The following is a 22,345-nucleotide window of genomic DNA, read 5'->3' on the forward strand; positions in this document are numbered from 1 at the left end:
ATAATCTAAAGTAATGAATCAGGGAGCATCCTGACTTCCTGCAAGGAAAGCTTTGACATGGATTTAAATGCTATTAGTTCCCTGACTTTGAATATCAGCACAAATAGGGCAAGACGAGAATGTCCACAGCAAAGCAAATCCAGATAAACTGTGTGCTAGTGGAGTTGACTGGAGAGAATAATGACACAAAAAGTAGATAAATAAGAAATCACGCAGGAAATTCATAAGAATACAGTAAAGAAGAAAGCAGCTGGATTAAAAGAAAAGCCTAGTAGGATCCCTGTGAAAAGCAACACACATAACCTACAGTTCTGTTTATCTCTAAGTCTATGATACAGAAACTGGAAGAAATCCAGTGGAACTGAACAGAAAATAGAGGTTACAATGAGAATTCAAAGTGAAAGCTAGAGTCCAGACAGCTGATTGTGGCTATAGTAAAGGTATCAGTAATTCTGGGTAAAAATTTTATAACTATCATATACATCATATTTTTGTATTAAATCAAGGGTATCAACAATAACATTCATTATATCACTCAGCTGCTATTAATAGGAAATCCTTCTCTATCATGGAATGCCAGTGACTTTGTAGCAGCCATGGTAATTCAGTAGAAAACAATCAAATTGAAAAGAAGCTGGAAGGAACTGTTGTCTCTAAGAGATTCTCTCCTTGTCTTCCAAGAAAGGATGGCATTCCATTTTTTAATTAAAAGTTCTTCTAAATTACATTCATATTACACATTCTGATGGAGTGTAAACTTCCAATTTTTATAGTAAGTCATGGTGGAACTGATTATAGCAATTTGATGTATACCTTTTTCAAAAATAATAAACTGAAAGTTTCCTGAAAAGTCATATCTGTAATTAACATCAATTTTAAAGACTTTGATTCTGGTAATTCTTCTGGCAGTGTAGAAGGAAATATTAATTTCAGAGCAAATTCTTGTTCTTTGAATCAGTTCACTGTCAATATTGTATTAGTTAAGAGGCATATGGATGCAATCACATTCCAGGACAACTTATTTGGTGTCTTATGGACTGAGGCTAGTGTCTAACTATACAATCTCTGAGTAACACAGCAATAAGGTTCTGTGCTTTGCAGACTCATGCCAATTTATGTAAATCACTCTTTCATCTGTTTAAATACAACGATCTTTGAGTGATGAAAACAGTTATGACTGTCACAAACAGTTTGAAAGATAAAAGAAATTCTGCTGCTGGCTTATAAAACAGCGTTCCACATCTAAACACAAACTTTGCCTGGTCTGTAATGTCATTGCTGGGAAGGATAAAAAGTTTTAAGCAAACATTATCACTGCAAGGAAGTATGACATATTTTTCATGTTTGACACTGGACATAAATATCCTCCCACACTGTTTAATGTGAGAACTGCATATGCGTGGCAGAGATAATAAAACATCTCAGTGAAAACAAATGAAGAGAAAAAAGTTATGGCAAGTAGAACAGAAAATAAAGCTTTGAAGTTAAAAGTCATCATATCTGTACATTTTATTCACAAACGTAAGAATCAGTATTTGATATGCAGATCGAATAGTCACAGAATCTACATGTCTTGTAGAACTGGTTATATGTACAGAGATTTATTTTCCAGTTGACAGAAGCAGCTTCATAACTGCACGTAAGAAAATCAGGACAAATCTAAGATCCTTAAAAGTGCTATTGCTTTTCTGTTGTTTACACACAATATTTTAACAGGCAGCTGGTACTGAAATTCAGTCCTTTAAAAAATTATCCTTGATTTTCTTATTCATTTGTTCAGCATTAAAATGTTCAAGAGCTTTACAAATAAAATGGAACACAAGTACCATAACCCAATATGTAGATTAAAGCAGAGGAGTACAAAACTAGTGGGAAGACACGTATGTGACTTAATTTCATATACAGTTTTAGAATATTTTTCTTTCTTTCTGTTAATATTCTTCTTGGGGAAAAAAGCTGTAAATTTATTGTGTAGAAGCAAGAATTTTAAATAGTTCTCAGAGGTTTCTGGTATTTTGGGAAGTCATTATAGAAAAGCTCTACCAAACTGCTTTGAGTAAGGACTTTAGACATAATCTTTATATCTGTCTTAAAAACAACTATAATACTGTCACACTATTAAAGGAAATGAGTGCCAATGTAATTTTCTTCCTAATCTCTGACTGTATTAAAATGTATAAATGTATGTCCCATTAACAGTAAGAGAGAAATAAGAAATGTTATTGTATTGTGAAAATGGTGTCTTGGGAGTATTGTTGACTTCTGATTCACTACTACTAAATAATATTAACATTCTGCTTTCTACTTCATAGACTGCTTTGCTTTGATAGAAAAGCAGCAAATTTGAGTGGAAACGCTTTTTTTCCTGTATTAGAATAAATTATCATCCTCCTACCATCAAAATATGTACGAGGCTAAAAACTAATAAAAGAAGGTTGCTTTCCCTGGGGGCATAGATCACTATGTAACTCTCTTGTAGCCCCATTTAGTTACTGGAAGGCTGCTGTAAGGTCTCCTGAGAGCCTTCTCTTCTCCAGGCTGAAAAGCCCCAACGCTCAGCTCCAGCCCTCTGATCATCTTGATGGCCTTTCTAATAGAATTTATTTCTTATTTTCTTTCCCAACGGACTACCTCAACAATCCTATGTCGTGCACTCTAAAAGGCAAATGAGAAAATGTGGATCAAAAGACCCTTCTGTACCAGAAATACATTAAAAAGTGCGTTAGACTGGATGCATGCCAAGGTAGCTACTGCAGCCTAAGAAGAAATTACTCCTAAGAAGATATTCTAAGAAGAAATTACTCAGCAGTTAAAATCTGATTTACAGACTTCTTCCATCTAATTGTTAAACTTGTCTGAAGAATGCACTAGCTCCTGAAATAACACTACAGTGACTAGCTTGGTCTGTGACTCTATTTTTCTATTGTATAGTCCCAAAGACTGCACAGTGTTGACCTTTCATGTAGTATACGTAAAACTACTAGTACAGCAGTTGTAGCAAAGTTGTAGCAAAGCAATTAATTTAACCAATGTTTCCTAAGTGCTAGGACAGAATTCTAAACATAGGACAATTTCTTTCACTTTGGGATTAATCTCAACAGATTAATCTATTTGCCAAATGCCTCCCTCTCCATCTTGCTTGTTACCTTGGATGCTTCAGTGTATCATGTGCCTTTCCCAAATAGCTTTGCTTTCCATTGTTAATAAATCTCAAAAACTGTTCTGTCTTGACATCAGACTACTTGCTTCCCAGATGCTGCTGTAAAATAAATTAATTCCTCTAACAGCACAGTCTTCATCACCAAGATGCTTTATTCTTAGAGAAATGAAGAGAAGCAGCTATGCTCTTCCTATGCTAATTGCTATGAAGGATAAAGACTTTTTGATGGGCACATTCCAGAATATGAGGGAGGAAACCACACCCAGATTAAAGTTTCTACATGCTTTCTGACCTGGATCCAATGAAGAAGAATTTGGGACCAGATTATGCAAGATCCTGCATGAATCTGTATTATGCATTTCCACGGTTATTAAAATGGACAAAAAATAAAAGTAGCTAAGTGGTAAAATAAGAAATAAATTTAATTAAGGTTATTCACCTACTCCTTTATACCATTCACTTTCTGGTTTGTTATTATTCTTGAGAGAATGCACAAGGAGAATAAAAAACACTATGAAAAATTAACGCAAATGGCCACTGTCCAGTATCCCTTCCAGTGAGCTGCACAGTTGCAGTAACCAAACTTTTTCTTTTCTACTTTTCAAAAGAGAGTATTTTGCATCTTTCTCATAGTCATCTAACCCTTCTGATTTTTTTTGCATGAGATAGCTTGGTGTCAAACAAGTTTTATTCTAAGCAATTCTGAGCAAGAATTTCATGACCTAAAAAGAGCATTTTAACCCACCCATTAATTTCATGATTTCAAAGGTCTTCTTGCATATCATGGCAATTTAAATGGAAAATACTTACCAACACATTTCTCACCCCACCCCCCAGTAATTCCATGGGAATACAGTAAGTGTATATTAATTTATAGTAATTAGTAGGTTTTTGTATTATAGTAAAACTAGTATAATTTATTGCATAAAATTAAATCTACTAAAGATTATTTCCAATTTGAGAATAATCTAAGCCTTTTTCAAAAACCATGAGCATGTCAAATATATCTGATGAAGCATTAAGACAGTTTACACAAGACATCTTTCATGTGGGATTCAAAAAGTACTTGACAAAGATTATCTTTCACTACAAAAACCAGCAAGAATCATTATTAAACATTCTGTGTAACAGAAAAGTGAGACGCTCTCTGAAAAGGATATTAACCAACTCTGCTAGAATCACAAAGTAGCTAAACTGGGAATAGAACCTAAAGCTTCTGGCACGTAATTCCCTGTCAAAGGCACTGGGCTACATTACATCCAGCTATACAAAACAGCACTGACATCAGAAGAAGTACAGTTTATCCCCTCTAGCATTTTAGAATGTCAGTCTCCATAACACTCACAGTGTTTTTTGTTACAACAGAGCAAGCATTAGATTTAATTGGTATTAATTATCCTTAGGAAATGTAAACATTTCAGTTCAAGTCAACCAGTATTTTTTTTCCTTACAGTATTTTCAATTTAGCATTGACTAGAAATGATGGGAATTGTGCATATAAGAAAAACTTCAGTGTGTACGAGTTCCAGCCTTATTTTCAATCCAGAAGTTTCAGAAAATCATCTGAGTTTTGGATACTTGCTGTGAGCTGGCAGAAAGATAACAGACAATTTTTTCTTACATTTGCTTAAACCAGCCGCAACTCTTTTTTAAGCAAACAAAACTGAAAGCAGATGCTTATCAGATGCTCAGTATTATCAGCTAACTCCTAATTTCAGAGAAGCAGCTGAGTTTACAGACACTTGCCTCTGAGCTTGACATTTGTCCAATGCCTATTCTAGTGTCACAAATCAAGATGTGTTTCTGTGTTATTTTTATCTGTCTTCATTGTAGGATTTTATAGGATTTCCATTCTAATGCCACAGAAAGTATCACCCACCATTATAAAGATTCAAATCAATCAGGTGATTGATGAAGAAATAGGATCAATAGTTACGGAATCTGACAACCTACTGAAAACTCATCTCAGAATAAGGTAGATGAAGCAAAGATGCCAAAAGATGAGAAGTTAAATGATACAAAACTAAATGTGTATGATTAGATACCATAAAGCATAACATTATAAAGCAAAAGGAGAACATAGGGATAACTCACACCACATGACATCACATGCTCAGCAATAAACTGGGAAAAAAAGGTGGAAGCAGGGGAGAAGTTCAGAGTTACAGTGTTTGTCTTCCCAAGTAGTGGTTACATGTAATGAAGTCCTGCTTTCCTGGAAATGTGAAATTCAGAAATGCGTTTTTCTAAATGAAACTTGTGCTTGTCACCTGTACTTGGCACTGGTGAAGCCACACCTCAAATCCTGTGTTCAGTTTTGGGCTCCTCCCAAAGACATTGTGGTGCTGGAGCATGTCCAGAGAAGGCCAATGAAGCTGGTTAAGGTCTGAAGCATAAGTCTGATAAGGAGCAGCTGGAGGAACTGAGGTTGTTTAGCCTGGAGAAGAGGAGGCTCAGGAGGGACACTATGGCTCACTTACAATTACCTGAAAGGAGGTTATAGCAAGGTGGCGGATGGCTTCTTCTTCCAGGTAAGAAGTGATAGGACAAGTGTGCCAGGGGAGGTTTGGATTGGGAATGAGGTAAAATTTCTTCACTGAAAGGGTTATCAAGCATTGAAATAGGCTATCCAGGGAAGTGGCAGAAGCATCACAGGGATGGCCCTGCAAGAGTTCAAAAAATTTGTAGATGTTGTGCTTAGGTTTAGTGGTGGAACTGGCAACGTTAGGTTAGTGGTTGGACTTGATGATCCTAGAGGTCTTTTCCAACCTTAATGATTCTATGAAATGGCTGAACACCTGCCTTCTGATGGGAAGTAGTGAATGAATTCCTTATTTTGCACTGCTTGTGCACATAGTTTTTGCTTTCCCTATTAAACTGTCTTTATCTCAACCCGTTAGTTTTCTTTCATTTATCCTTCCAGTCCTCTCTCCCTCCTCATGGAGGGGGAGTAAGCAAACAGCTGTGTGGTACTTAGCTGCCAAACTGGACCAACTACAACAGTCCTCATGAGAACCAGGTAAGAATTACAGAATCTGTGAAATGATTGTGAAAGACACTATTTGATTAGGGTCTTGGCAAGACTTGGGCAAAATTGAATTATTACAATATTTGGCAAGCTAGATCAAGAAGCATGCTGGAGATCATAATGGCTCTGTAGAAATACATATATATACACATATACATATATAGCACTGTCTCAATCTGGATGTTATTATTAAACTGTAAAGTGAAAATTTCCAATCAAATAAATTAAAAAGACAATACAATTGTCCTGCAGTGATAAAAAGATTTCCATTACAATTTTTTGTTTCAGAAGTTCTGTGGTAAAAAATATCCTGCTTTAACACTATCCAAATACACTTGTAATTAAAAGAAAAATGATATAAAATAAATATATCCAGTGAGCTTCATGGCCTGGGAGAACAGTAAAGGGAAATATTACCTTACTTAACAGTAGAATTTAAGAGGAACTGCTACTTTTGAAACATTCTGTTTTCACTTGTCAAATTATTTACATAAAATAGCCTTATGAAATAAAGTTATTAAAAAGACATTAAGACGTCTCAAACAGTAAACTGTTAAACTGTTCACCATTTCTATGAGAAATACAATTAAATTCTTAGAAATACTTAATACAGTTGTCAGAAATACAGAACTTCTATTGTTTACCCAAAAAGTCTGTACTCTTACAATGGGATGGGGGAAAATGTATTCCTCTATATATTTTGCACAACCACAGAGGCAATGGTGCTGGCAGAAGCAGGTGATGGGAAACACATAGATGGGAAGCAGGAGGGAGCAGGACTGTTGTTTTCAACAGCAACCTGTGTTTACATTGTCTTGAATTGATGATCAAACTGTACCTTGGATTTCAGCCATTGTCTCCAGACTCTACCCCGGTAAATCACTTTTTTTATGCTTACTTCTGTCTCACGTAAGACAAAATCTTTAAATCTGAATAAATCAGTTCATAAGCTCACATTATTGATAAAAGATGCCATTACATCCTGTATATATGTGAACTTTCTCTAAAAGAGTATCTTTCATTCTAGTCTTTTATAAACTTGAAGCTTTATATTCCCTCTGATAAATTAAGGATGATGAATATATTTTTCATTTAGCATACAAATAATAATTTTTTTAAAAGTACAAAATAATCGATGGGAAATGTGTGAGATCAAGGGAACAATTATCTTTGACCAGTGATGTCCAAGATCTGTATAACATATATTAACATACATTAACATACATTAGGCACATTAGGAATTATATTAGGAATATAATCCACAGGAATTTTCCGAGGCAACAGATACTTAATGCAGCTTACATTATGAATAACTTTGTGAACCACTACACTATTTGCCAATATTTTTTTTTTTCTGATGTGTTACCTTTCTGGAAGAATTCCTCTAATTTCCCCTTGAAGGGCTGGAGATGCTCTTCAGAAGACTCTCTGCAAACTAACTTCATCTGCTTCTCAGAGGCTACAAAAAGAAGTTGAGACACGTGGCATAAGTTATCTACCAGAAGTAGAATCCAGCACTGTAGAAGCCTACATCTAAATTAGTTACCTGAACTTAGAGGAAATAAATAAGCACTAAGGAATACAGTAACTACATTAAAATAAAAATACCAATACTAGTCTAGCATACCAAAGAGAAAATTCTGTATGTTTTTAATTTGTATTTTGTAATGACTTTGTCCTAAAACTCCTGCAATGTGCTAAGGTTTGCTACTAACACAGTCAGACTCAACACTAATTCTAGGTGGTATACTTAAAGCTCCAAACTTCGTTTCTGCGGTGAGTGGAGGACGCCTTTTATCTGGGCTGATTTTAACCAATCAGTGCCAGGTAGCCTACACTCAACCATTTTTCCTAAAACAGATGCAGGAATTCAGCTTTACTTCAGTATTCAAACTCCAGACTATGATATGAAATAGTGGAAGTCTGTAAGAAAGTTAGCTTACATCTAAGTACAACTTGTTTACTATTTAATCTATCTGTTATTTTAAGAACTGATACCACGATAATTTCTAAAAAAGCTCCAGTTTTTGCCAATGAATTTTAACATGCCTAGAACTTCTAGTAAGCTTTGTAGATTCCACCACACACACTAAAAATGGAGACAGAAATCAAAATGCAATTACCTTCCATTTAGCAACTGAATTTATGAATTGCTACAAGATTTTTTTCCCCACAACTCTTCATTCCCAAGAAGCTAAATTTAGTCTTGCAACCTGCAGCATATGACAAATCTTTCAAACTGTTCAGAGTAAAGTTAACGGCTATTTGTTGTATGCCAGACAGTAGGCAGAACAGAGCATTAAGTTAAACATACTGGATTGGGGAAGTCTTTTATTAGCTGCTCAGCTAATAATTTAAATTATCAAAAAAAATTAGAAATCAGGGGAGTTTATATGACATCTAAAGATTGTTTCCTTACGATACATGCTGCTTACTATTAAAAATTTGAACTTTCCGTGACTATTACAATACACTTATTGAAATGGGATTTCGTTCAAGCAAATTGTGGCACTGCTTTGGAAGACAACAGACATTAGAGTTTTATAGGTAGGAAAAATCCAGCAAAGTAACTGACACAGTACTGTAAATTTCTGACTAAGTCTGAACAGAGTAGCAGCTACAGGTTTGTGTTTTTTTCTTTTTGTTTAAACAAATCTACAGATAATCACACCAGGCAATATTTAGAAATTATTTTGAATAAATACAAAATGACAACTGTAAAAGTAATAGTACACATAATGTGTTCAGGCATTTGAAACACAGTAAATGTACATGATTATTACAGTTATGTAAGGTTGCAATGATTGCATAAGAATAATTATTTTATAATATTCTTACATAATTAAATTTGTATAAATCTATATGGAATTATAAATATATGAATATATAATAATAAGCTTGTAGCTACAGTAGTATCTACACACTAATATACACTAGAAAGGCATTTTACCAAACATATGGTATTGTCTGAACTATTGAAAGCTTCCTGGATGTTTCCTACAAGCTTTAATAACCCAAGATTTAGAAAAGTTCCTCAGACATGTCCCATTTAAATATTGAAGCGACCACGACTAGAATGAATTGTTTTTAAATTAAAAAGAAAGCGCATATAAACCACCTTCGATATTTCTTTTTAAATTGAGATGACGAACATTAACCTTAATCAGACGACAAAAATATGGACAAGAAGTACCAACGTATAGAACATACAGAAAAAAAGCTGATTTGGGTAGTGAATTCTGAAGAAGAATCCTAACATCCTTAAGAAGGAGATCAACATTTGGCATGAGGGGAGAGTAAGAAGGTAGGAACAAAAATGAAGAGAAAAATGAGACAGATGACATAGAATAAGGAAATTAGGGTGCTGATTAAAACTCTAAAATTTTGAGATGAAGTGGAATGAGGGCAGATACCAGTTTCAAATGCTTAAATTATCTTGAAAGAGTGAAACTGAAAGAGACAGAAGTTAAGTAACTGCTGGCAGACTCTAATAATTTACATTACTGGAAAGCCTTAAAAAGAGATCTTTGGATGATTCTCTGATGACAATATTTATCTAGATGATATCTATCTAAAAATCCATTTACTTCCTGAAGTTCTTGCAGATAATTGCCAAAACAGAATGAAGGGCTCTGAGAATGTTTTATCTCAGGAATCAAGGACAAGGGTGATGAAGTGAAAATTTGTTAATCACAAAAGCATTGTATTTGCCCTACACTGCTTATTCCTCCTTTAACTGACTGAATTTAGGTTATACTTCCCTCAATAACCTATACTTTTGGTCTACAAACAAAAACTTGAATTTATTTACTTGCTAATGTTAAAAATAAGACATATCCGATAGGTATAGAGGCTATAACTGATGGCAGTCATGAACTTCAGCTGGAATTGCAGGCTCCAAAATGTCATATTCCTACTGAAATATCTCCAGTTTCAATCTTCCCTTCAATGATGAAATGTTCTATGCCGAATAATGATTCCTTATCCAGTATCTATAAGCAAATGGTGGCTAGGACTGCAAACCTTTTCGGCTGAAGAACCTTAGAACATCATCAAAGTTGCTTGGGATAGCTATGGCAAGGATCTTGGAAGTGTGTTCAAAGGAATCAATAATCAGATACAAATAAAGACACATTTTGAAGAGGAAAAAGAATTTCATGACAGGACTAAATAAAAGTTTTTGATTCAAATGGCAGTTGTAATGATACATGTTAAAGTCAGTTGGTCTTTGTTCAACTATTTTTGTAATAATGATGAAAGGCTACCATACAACTCTATGACCTACCTCAGTTCTACACAACATAATAAAAGGTTTCTGGTAACTAGCATTCATTGAATTTCCTGTCATATATAAGGATATATATGTCTTTGGTTGGTTTTACTCAAAAAATTACTTGATATATACTGTTAAAAATAAAAAAAATGACCATATCATGTCAGACATTACATAAAAAACCTAAAACTGAAAAGTCCAGTTCCATTATTTGCTTTGATTTTCCTTGCTAAAAATACTATAAATAAGTGAGAGAACATTACATCAATTCTTTATATTTTGTTCTGATATTCACTACAGTAGAAACCTTCACTCTTTAAAAGAAAATTACGTCAGCAAAGTTTTTATTAGACTGATTCTGAGCTAAAGGATCCTATCATGCATTCCCCCTTTGAAATAAATATTAAAAAGCTGCTTTCTGGAAAACGTCTGAAGGAATTCTGAGGAAGCTGACAACTAGTACACCACATGTACACATCTCCTCTCACCATCTCATTCCAAAATAATCATTTGGGAAAATAAACAACCTGTTTCAGCATTAGTGAGTTCAAACAGATGCAAATTCTCCACTAATTTAAAAACCTTTTGGTTCTTTTTCTTGGTATGCACTGTATGTTAGTGAAATTGAATGTAATATGCTACTTTGAAAACTGTTTATTTTTAAGTGAGCTATTGCAAAAAAAAAAAAAAAAAAAGAAAATACAAATGTGCAACAGTATTTGAAAGCCCTTACAAATTACTGGATGTACATCATGCTTCACCCACTACAAATTTTGGCCACAGAAATGGAAAGCATTAGCAAAACACTAAAACAAAGCTGGAAACTGCTGATTATCAGTTTGCCACTGTCTTCAGATTTAATGCAGTACTTGGCTCAAAAAGTTCTCTAAAAATCCCAAATATAAGTGAAAATATTTACAAAATAGAACGTCTCTCACTTAATGCCTATTGGGCAATAGTCTTTTAAAACTCCACAGACACTTGTAAATCTGTCAAAAGAATCATGGCTCATAAACAAACTTTCATGTAAAGAGGATTTCAGTGTCAATCAGACAGGATTTGGAATTTTTTAAGCACCACTTTTAAAGTAAATGCAAACCTCAAAATAGTTGAATGTTGATAACAGTAAATTACTAACTATTTAATCACCAGAACCCACCAGTAGCATTTACAGGAATCATCCTGACAGCAGAACCAAGTATCAACACCATGAATTCCTATAAACCTGTCACTGACGCTATCCCCTATGAGTTATGTCTCTGTGAAAGCTGCTAAATCTCCCCTGGTCTTGTTTGTTCAGAGCCTGGTAGGTTATATGGCCAAGCTCACTATTTTATTTTGTTATAATGCAGGCGTGTCTTTGACAGAAGGTTTACTATTTGATAATTCTTTTTTAGAACCCTTACCTTTTCTCTTCCAAAGAGCTTTTGAAACCATACTGCAAATGAATTCAGTGTAGTGCTAAACAACCCCAAATTTCTGTATGAGAGAATTCCTGATTTTTTACTGTTCAGAAGTCTGTTATACTACTTGGGCTTACACACCCAAATAAAAACCTAATAAATTTTAGATGAAATGCATAAATTTAAATTATTCAGCAAGTGCTATATAACTTTCTTGTGATTTAGTTTCTTTGGACTTGTTTTATTAGATTGTCTTACTTGCAAACAACTTTGCAAGGTAAACAAAAAGTTACAGGAAATGCATGTTTAGCCACTGTACACTGCTGCAGGATCTGGCTATTTTCTCTTGTTATTACATGCACGTAGATACTTATTTAGTGGAGCTACGTACATGAGATTTTAGCGTCATACAATCCATTATATTTCTGCTATCTACTGCTCTTGCACTTATTTATCAACTTATTTATAAACTTGAATGTAACTGTTTCTTTTCAGATACAATTTTAAATAAATGTGCAGAAGGAAAGAGATTTATCTTGATTCCTTAGAAGCACATGGTAAGAATTTTGACAACTTCTAACTCCAAGAGGTTATGCTGCTACCAACTCAGAAAAGTTTCAGAGAAAGTATTTTATTTGTTCTTTGAACACATTTATAACCAGTACACATCTCAGTGATGGCAACACACAAAGGTTCAAGCACTAACACCCCAGAGCCGTGTTGACTAATACAGAACCCTTTGGACTAAGTAGATAGACAGGGAAATGCCATGAAGCAGGGTGGGAGATTTTCTGAGAAAAAAGTATCTGAGAAAAATGTAAGAGAAGATCAGACTGTGGCAGTACTCTATTCTGAAGCTTCATTTTTATTGTCTTAAATAAAGGTCAACAATTTAATGCAAAAAAGTGTTAGTACACATGAAACTAAAACCACCATTCTAACCTATTAATCACTTGTATAGTTACAGTTTTTTGAAGATATTTTCAGTTAATTTAGAAGAAGAAATGTGTTTCTATATAAGATTATTTTCTTCACACATTTAGAATTCAGTTTTCTTAAAAAAAAAAAAATTCAGAGGATAGAGGCTAGTATATAAAACTTTAAAAAGCCCAATCTTTGTCTGAGCTACATTTTCCTTGTGACACATAGAAACAAATATTTGTTTAGGTGCTCAAGCTCTCATGCATAAATGAGAAAGAAAAAACATTTCAGTGACAAGTCCTAAGCTGTGGAAAGTGAAATAATTGAATTAGTGGCACACAAAACATCCTCTAAAGTTCACCTGTTCTGAAGCCAAGAGTCAGACATCTTGACAATTCTTAAATGTTTGATCAGGTATTCTGGCTTTGTCTTTTGAGGGGGCTTTGTTTGTTTATTTTAAATTTAACAACATTTTCAACTTTTACAGTTGGTGATGGCATGCACAAGAACTTTTAGGCCTATATGAATTTCAACTAACCTAAAAAAAATTTTTTTTGCTCCTTGTTTTGTCAAAGGTCATCAACATTATATATAAATCATTTAAAAGCCTTTCTGCTAAAACTGTTTTCCAAGAATAAATTTAGCAAAATGAACGAAGACTGCTAGTAAAACTAAATATTTTTCACACCATAGCAACATATCTGAGCCTCTGGTTAATGTATTCCCCCTGAAATAGTAGTTTACATTCAGTGCACCCTTCAGTGGTGCAGCACACTGCACATATAAATGATTATAATGACTAAAGCCTCATAATTTTCCAGTCGAGTCTTTGTAAGATTCCTTTAAGTGCTTCCAGCACATATGATTAGTAGAAAATTTTTGTTAAGTGTCAAGATCCAAACATACAGACCTCCACACATCATTAAGCTCTGTCAGGAGTGTAGAACCATGCACTAGCAGTTTCTGCTGAGAAATTTCCCTTCTGTCTGAGCACTACAAAAAATGAGTATTTTGAAACTGAAGGGTCTTGTCTGGCTAATTGAGAGGGAGACAACATTTTTAAAGAAGGAAGAATAATATTTTTATCAGATGAGCTAGGATTTTTACATTGTTTAAAAAAAACCCCAACTTTTCAAACACACAAACATTTTATTACTTAGTGTACTGGACAAGGGATCAGATGGAATTGCTGGGCAATGGCTGAAACAGTATGTTTATGAGCTGAAACTGTAGAAGTCAGAAAAGTGATCTCTTGTTTTCCTCTGTAGTGCTGGACCTCTGATTTTCTGTGCAAGACAGATCATAAACTTCCACCTAATTAATTCTTCTACCAAGGTTATGGCTTTGGTTCAGTGGGAGAATTCTGCTTAGATTTAAAATCATGTAAATTCATAAACTGCCTGCAATATCAGCCGGAACACTTCTTAAAGTGCTAATTAGCCTCACTATTACTAATTTGTATCACACTGTCTAAACTAATGTACTTTCAATCATTGATATGTGACTGTCTCAGTCCTAGCAGAAATCTGCCTTTTCTTTTACTGAATACTTCTCCTAAAAAAGGAAAAGCTGAGGAGGTCCATAAATATGAAGTCGCCATTCCTCCCAACGCTAGTATTACACACTCTCCAAACAACATAATTCATTATCCGTTATGCACATTGATAGGGACAATACTCCTCCTCTTCCCAGATGTACACTACCTGCCACCAGATGTATACTACATGGTTATGTAACTAATGCTTAACATACACACAAATATTTTATTTATTTATTTGTTTGTTTGTTTAAAAGGGCACATAAAAAAGCGCACAGAAAATTTTAACTGTGTTACTTGCAAGATTCATTTTAGAATCTTAACATTTGCAGAATGTTTTTTAACAAGAAATTTCCGAGAATTCTTTAGCCAAAGGACAAAAAATATAAAAGAAAAAATGAACAGCATGCCATTGTTTACCCAACAGAAAGCTTTCTCCCTGTGCCTTTGTGCACACATGCAGACATCTGCTTTCAGGGAATAAACTCTTCTAAAACATCATTGCTTTGCTCCTCTATTATATTTCTGAATGTTATTAAAACCATTCCATACTATCCTTTATTATCAAAAACTAGAAAATCTAATGAAACTTTAAGAAATGATCCATTTAGGAAAATTTCCTAAATGTATTCATATATGAACATTACCAGTGGAACACTGTCAAAAAGTTTTACTGTAAAATAGAATCCAATGCACATATAGAAAATATGTCTTTAATGCCTGTGTTGGATCTTTCTAAATCAAAACAAACTGAAATACATCTCATACTGCTGAGGCAAAAAGCAGTCAGAAAACTCCAAGAAGTAAGAGTGTCAACTCTTGCAAACAAAATAACTTCTCCTTTACAAAGACACCCTTTGGTTTTTTTCCTTTTACCGTTCTACATTGCCTCATAATAGATAAATGTTGTACTGTGCAAAAATACAGCGAAACCACGTACGAAAAGCTATGCTTCTTTTATGCTATTACCTCAATTTCTACTTGTCTGCACCTCCAAAGTTTTAAAGAACATCTAATCAACATGAAGAAAATTAAAGTAAGTTGATCCTGTAAATTATTGTTCCTGTAAACTTCTCTGCTCCTGCTGGGAAAATTTTTTGAAGACATATATGTTAATCAGACATCTAAGTTCCTCTTTTAAATTGACTTAAAACATTTCATTGAAATTAGAATAAGGCTTCAATTGGTTGAAAATATTTTACAAAAGGGTCTTTGGTACTTTTTTGAATACTATTCTTCTGTAATGAATAAACAATCACCTTTTATTGAGAAATATGTATTGATCCAACAAATTATTTAGGAAGTTAACACTCAAACTGATATAATATTTAGAATTTTCATGGGACCCCATAATCTTACTTTCTATCAAGCAAATCAAACAGACAAAACCTCTCAACATTGTAATCCTTGCCCTATTGATTATTACTGTATCATGATTATACTAAAACTCTAGTCCATAAAACAGACTTTATCTAAGGGTGTACTATGTATGAGGCATCAATGACATAAATATATAACTCCAACTAAATAAATTGTAACATTAAATTAATTTTTCCATCTGTGCATACATAGAAATCCAAAACAGGCTAAAATGGTCTCAATTTATTAATTGAAAATATCAATTATTCTCTAGAACACAATCACCCTATAGTTAACTAGTGGACATTTTGTTGCAAAAACCTTCCATTATGTTTCAGGACTCTAATGGGAAATCACATATTTAAGAATTTTAAATTAACTTCTTATGAACAATAATGATTAAACTTTTCTGCCTTAGTACATTATTGGTAAATATATTCCCTTATAATCCTTCATAAATCCAGATATTGTTTAGTATTTTAAATCTGGAAAATCAGAGTTTTAGTTAAATGAGTATGAACAGATTATTTTTTCTTTTAGCAGTTTCCTCTTTGACTCTTTTTATAGTAACAGTGGATGAAAGAATAGAGAATGAGTGACCCTTTTCAATTTCCATTCTTTTCTTATTTCTAAATTCTCTTCCATTCTTTGCAAAAGACTGTGATACATAGCTACCAGAAGAGGCACTGAATGAGAGCACTGTAGGTGTAACAGTTTAGTCTGGTCTAATCAGCTATGCTAAGAGACAGGGTTAAGAGACATGGTTGTGAGTAGCATGGTGTTTGCCAGTCAAATCCAGTGCACTGGATCTGTTTCTACGAACGAGAATATATTTATTTATATATAAATATATATATATTCATAACTGCAAAGACTACATAGATTGTCATGCCATTTAGGAATGAAAATAAAATGAAGCACTTGAAGAAGAGGCAGGCAAGGACAGGTATGTTCAGCTGACTGGGGATTTAGTTTTTCACTTCAACTATCTAACAAATAACTACAGAGAAGACAGAGCCAGACTTTTCTTAGAAACGCACATCTGAAGAAACAGGAGCAATTGTCACAAGTTTCAGCACAGGAAATTCTCACATGGGATAAGGAAAAATATTCAAGACAGTGATTCAGCACTGGAACAGGTGCCCAGAAACATGCTGGGATTTCAATCCTTAGATTCAAACCTGAGCTGGCTAAGGCCCTATACAGCCTGATCTAAATATGAAGTTATTCCTGCTCAAAGACTCTGGACCATGGGACCTCCAGAGGTACATGCTAACGCACCAACCTGCATTTCTCTATGATTCTAAGATACTTGTAATGCTTCTGTATGAAAAAACAATGTGAAAACAGGCAACAGAACATTTTAATTTCTCATCTTTTCATGCACAGATTTATTTGCTTCACTTTTAATCTTTTTGTAAATATTGTACAATTTTAAAAAATGGGGTGTCCATAACTTGAAGTTTTGGTGAAATTCTGCTATTTAAATGGGGAAAAGTTGGGACTAACATACTTAAGCAAGACAGATCTGTGAACAGCTAGATTAAGAGGCACTCAATGTGAAACCATATCTCCTGGAGTACTGAAATCCAACTGACTATTATATAGCTGATCCATGAAGTCTTGCTTCTATTTCTATTGGTGGCCATGAAAGGAAGGGAAAGTAAAAGGTATGTGTTATCACAACGGGATTTGAATGCGGCAATCTCAGAGGAAATTTAATTAATTGTGAGAAATAAAAGTGTGACTCTTGAAAGTACCCAGAGTGGACCTATCTTAGTTTCCATTTTTAACCATTCAATAAATATCTTTGCTCTTTCAGTTGTTAAGGTCAAGAATACTAAAAGTTATAATCAACATTGAACTAAATGATACAAGACATCTAATACTGCTTTGAGTAATAGAGCAGCATTTAAAAATTTTATGAACTGTATTGCAAAGAAGAGGAATGAGTATGACAGATGGGAACAATCTACCACGCAACTGATTTTGAATAATTAAAATTGTTCATCTTTGGAAAGAGATAGTAAAAGGTTCATGGTAAAACTTATACAAGTCTATCAAACTTTAGTAAAGTGGTTTTCTTTTTGAAAATCTTATTATTATACAATTCAGATATTCTGTGCTTATTCCAGAAGAATATCAACACCAAGAACATCAAGTGGCATTGTGCAAATTAGAAGAGGAATCATGTTTGGTCCCAGGGAAAAAAAAGAGTGAAAATCATTGCCCTAGACAAGCAATAAGATATCTTACAATCTTAAGCAAAGCAAAACCTTTTTTTCCATAACTATACAGATTAACTGGAAAGCTAACACCTGTTAAATGAATAAATGTATCTGCTAATGATACTGTGTAGTATTTTAAAACCTTGGAAATACACCAGCTATCCAGACCTGAACTTACAGAAAACATGTCTTTTTCCTATGACATTAAAGTGGAACCAGATTTCACTCTAAAATTTTCATTTCAGTGTTTAATATTGAATTCTCTTTTACTTCTTTCCCCTTAAAAGCATATATTAAATGCATATTTTTATTTCTCATTCTTTTTAAACTAAAACGTTTGTGATTACAAAGCTTGCTCTGGAATACATGTTAAAAACCCGTTGGATTAAGGTTCTCCAAAAATTTGTTTGACTTCTTGAGTTGAACTTTAGTCTAATCCCTTTAAACTAAAGTTAGTCTGTCCCTTTAAAGTCTAATCTGAACACATAAAAATAGACAATTGTATGGAACTCAATCTGTTTATTAGAAAAGGATGAAAGCATTTGTGCTTCATCTCGATTTGAACTTTCGGTTCCACAGAGTCTAGGTATTTCAAACTAGAGGTTTACAACGCTAAGAGATACCACTCACGATAACTCTTATCTTTTCTGTGTTAATATCCACATTAAAAAGACAAATTTGTGTCTTGATAAACTAGTAAAATATATTTTTAAATACTAAATGACAACTACTACACAAAGTGCCTATCAAAACTGTCATTTCAGTTGCAAGAGGTGATATTTACCTTTTTTTTTAATCATTCTATACAAGTTTCAGAAAAAAAGGTAAGTCACTAACAGGAACATCAGTTCATTCCCTAATGACACACAAGAAACCCCCTCTTTTATTTATTACCTTTGTCTCATCTCACAGGATAATCTGCTTAAGTCTACCTTAGCCAACAAAGTGTGAAATAAATCCAATGTACCCTATAACACAGGCAGCCCCAGTTAATATTGTTCAAATTATTCACATCTGAAGGGCCGCGCCTGTCTGGATAGCTGGGCCCGACGCTTCTCCGGACTTGGTTTCTGCTTTTCACATCTGTTTCAGCTTTAGACTTTCACTGGTATTCTGCCAGCAGCCACAACTTTTTAATGGCTACAATAAACTACAGAGACTCATCAAATCTTTGTTGTACGTGTTAAAATTATAACCTCTTCAATTAAAATTTTGATTTAAAAATTAACTAGAGCATTAACTGAAGGAAAAAATTTGAAAGGGAATGTTTGAAAGAGATAAATTTTTATATGCGTGATTTGTTTAAATGTAAGAGAAACTAATTACAGGAATGTTTGTTAGAATTCCATTGCATATTTCTGAGTGATAAAATACCAACATCTGAAAACACTTCCACAACTTTCTTCATTTCAAATCTGTGCTGTCATTAACTTTATAAGTTAATTGCTTTGGCTGGGTTTCAAATACATCTTTACAAAGAAGAATTATGAAAACAACTGCAACATAAAAATTTTTCTAGATTTGCTATAAATACCTACAAAAATTTGTTCTAGAAAACATAAATCAGTGATTAGAAGAAAGCTTGAGTTTTTATTTTAAGAGTTAAAGTGCCTAGCTGCCTGTGTCTTTGCAATGTGGAACAAATATGATATGAATGTCACAGCCTCAATGCAGATCTTGCACGACTAAGATGCATGACAGCAGGACTACATGCTAAAAAAGTACAAGATCAAACACAGATCATGTTTCTGCAAAAACTAGCCCAAAAGAGGGCAGGCCATGGGGCTTACAGGGCCAAGCGATGAGAGGAGATAGAGCACTCACTTATGCCCGGGTCGAACAAACAACAACTGATACTTTCCTACCACTGTTAACCTTTGAAACTATCTTAAAGATGGCAGTGACCTAATCCAGCAATTTCTAACTGTAAGGATAAACTATTTTGTAATGGTTTTCATCACCTTACATTGAAAAAATAATCATCGCGTTCAACTCTGATTCTAAAAGGACTCTGTCATTCTGATGCAGAGATCTAAATGTAAAAGTTTTTATAGGCTTTTATACAAATTCTCTCCCTAAACTCCATTTTCTACACAAAACTATTGTAAGTAGAAAGAGCAACTTCTTTGTAACAAAGAAAGACAGGCTTAAAATATTCGGTCATCATTTGCTGAATTTATTTTAGAAAGTCATGTGTAGCACAAAATAAAAAGGAAACTGCTTGGAATAGTTAAGAGAACAACCCTTCCTAGTTTATTTCCAGTCAGTACCTTGATTGATAGATGACTTGGGTTTCTGAGCCTCTCTTTTTAATAAACATTTTTAAATGTTTATTTTATGTCCCAGGGTAAAAATATTTTGAACTGGAGATTTCCATTTCCCTTTGCTGTGCCTTGGCAAGCTGTATTTTATTTCTACATTAATAGTATTCAACTCTTTCTTGTAGCTTTTAAATTGCTGTTATACAAGTACTGAAGAAAGTATTTATGTTATGGAACTAACAGATATCTACAGCTAAACACACAGTTCTGGAGAAGTCAGAGGAAAATTCACACATAACTGAAGAAATATTCAGAAAGATTTCTTTAGGGGTCTTTCAATTGTAAAAAAGAAAATTACTTCTCAGGATCTCTACTTTCAATTTTATTAAGTCACGAGTTTAATTTTTTTTCTTTCTAATTTATGTGAGTAATTTGTGCCACAGTGTAAAAACTCTAAATGAATCAACACTATAAATCTAATTAGCAATAAGAAAACCTCATAAAGATCACATTTTAAATGGCACTTTGTTGTTAGCAGAACAAATGTGAAAGTTCCCAGCTACCTTCTAGATCTCTCTTCAGTTTCCTTAAGTCTTTTATTAGGTCTTCAAATTTAACTTGGGAGGCCTGGAAAAAATCTTGTGGTTCTGGTAAAGGAAAAATGCTCTTGTCTGTTCCTGCTTCCTAAACAAACAAACAAACAAACAAATAGGCCACTATGAAAATTGAAAGCATTTGCAGTGAAATAAATTACTTTTTTTTTTAAATTCTCATCTATGAAACTGTATTATAAAACTATAGAAATAGTATATTTTAAATCATTCTTGCTAAAACAACATATATCTCATTCAAGATTAAATACCGACCATTCTGAGTATTGAAACTTCCTTTTAGATGTTGTAAAGCAAACTGTGCTCAATTTAAACTTTGAAACGAAACTCAACTGACAACATTTCAGTTCATTTTATGTCAATAAAGGTTTAGGTAAGGAATTAGAAGTTTCTTAAAAACAGATAACAGGAATGCCTATTTTAAGGCAAGAAGTCTTATGCCAAAAGTTTGTGGTTTTACTCTCTCAATTCATTAAATATACAAATGCTTTACAAGCATAAATTGAAAACCATATTTATATATTGCCTGAAGTACTATCCACAGATAAAAATATACAGTTGAAGATTTATGTGGCTAAATAAACCACATGCGTTAATGTCTGTATGGAACTGCTAAGTATATACCTTATTTTTAGTGAAGTAATAAAAAAATTTGGAAGTAAAACAAAAAAACAAATACAAAAAAGAAACAAATAAAAACCCAAAACCAAACAAAAAACCCCAACCAAATAAAAAAACCCACGAACCTCTGAAAAGGTTCAAAGCAGTATCTCCAGTGGAAGTTTAACAAGTAAAATATGTATAAATGGTATTAATATGATATTGCTGTGTATAAGCATATACTAGTGAGTTTAAAACATGCATATACCTGTGCATAGATTTCAAGTCTGTAATAAAAGAAAACTCCCAGGTTAGAGAACTAATTGTTTTTTGAACAGGGAAAAAAATAATTTTATTATTATAAATGAGCATTTTTGGGGGGAGAAGTGCAATGGATGACAATTACACTGTGTTAATTTTCTCCCAAGGACGATAAACTGTTTTGTTTTACAGAATTCCTTGAAGTAAAATTACAATATAGTAGAAAATCTGCAGAAATATTAAATATCATATATTTAAGTAAACTGATTAGAAAGCAAAAAAACCCCAAACCAACCCCCAAAAACTCCCAAACACCAAACCCAAAACAACAAAATCAAAATCAAAAGACAACAAAAAAGAAAGAAACCCAAACAAACAAAGAACACTAGTACAGAGCTACATATCTCATGATTACTAACTCATCAATCCAACCACCTTATGTAAGAATTAAAAAAAAAAAAAGGAAGAAAAAATAAACCATCACATACTTAAAATCAATTATTAGTGACATTTTTATTTAAAATACAATAGTTCAAATTTTCCACTCCATAAGTTTGGCCACTGTTAATATCAAAAATTTCATAAATGTAACTCACTCAAAAGCAGCAGCCACCACATCTTCTCCTACATTTCCATCCCTAACTTCATCCCCATGAGCTGACTCATCTATCTTAAAATACCAAGCTGTCCTTGCATTCTGTCG

General features: G+C 33.5%; 1 protein-coding gene across 2 annotated transcripts in view; it reads right to left on the reverse strand.

The window, feature by feature from the left end:
• FMN1 (formin 1) overlaps positions 1-22,345 on the reverse strand; it is a 128,573-nt gene that overhangs the window by 29,325 nt on the left and 76,903 nt on the right. For both annotated transcript variants that reach the window (XM_027642216.1, XM_027642215.1), the window contains 2 exons: positions 20,734-20,854; positions 7,555-7,647 (listed from right to left, as the gene is read on the reverse strand). In XM_027642216.1, coding sequence (XP_027498017.1) covers positions 7,555-7,647; positions 20,734-20,854 — 214 coding nt within the window. The remainder of the gene's footprint in view (positions 1-7,554; positions 7,648-20,733; positions 20,855-22,345) is intronic.

The sequence above is a fragment of the Corapipo altera genome, unplaced genomic scaffold (genome assembly GCF_003945725.1).
Source record: "Corapipo altera isolate COAL_440 unplaced genomic scaffold, ASM394572v1 23b, whole genome shotgun sequence".
NCBI lineage: Eukaryota > Metazoa > Chordata > Aves > Passeriformes > Pipridae > Corapipo > Corapipo altera.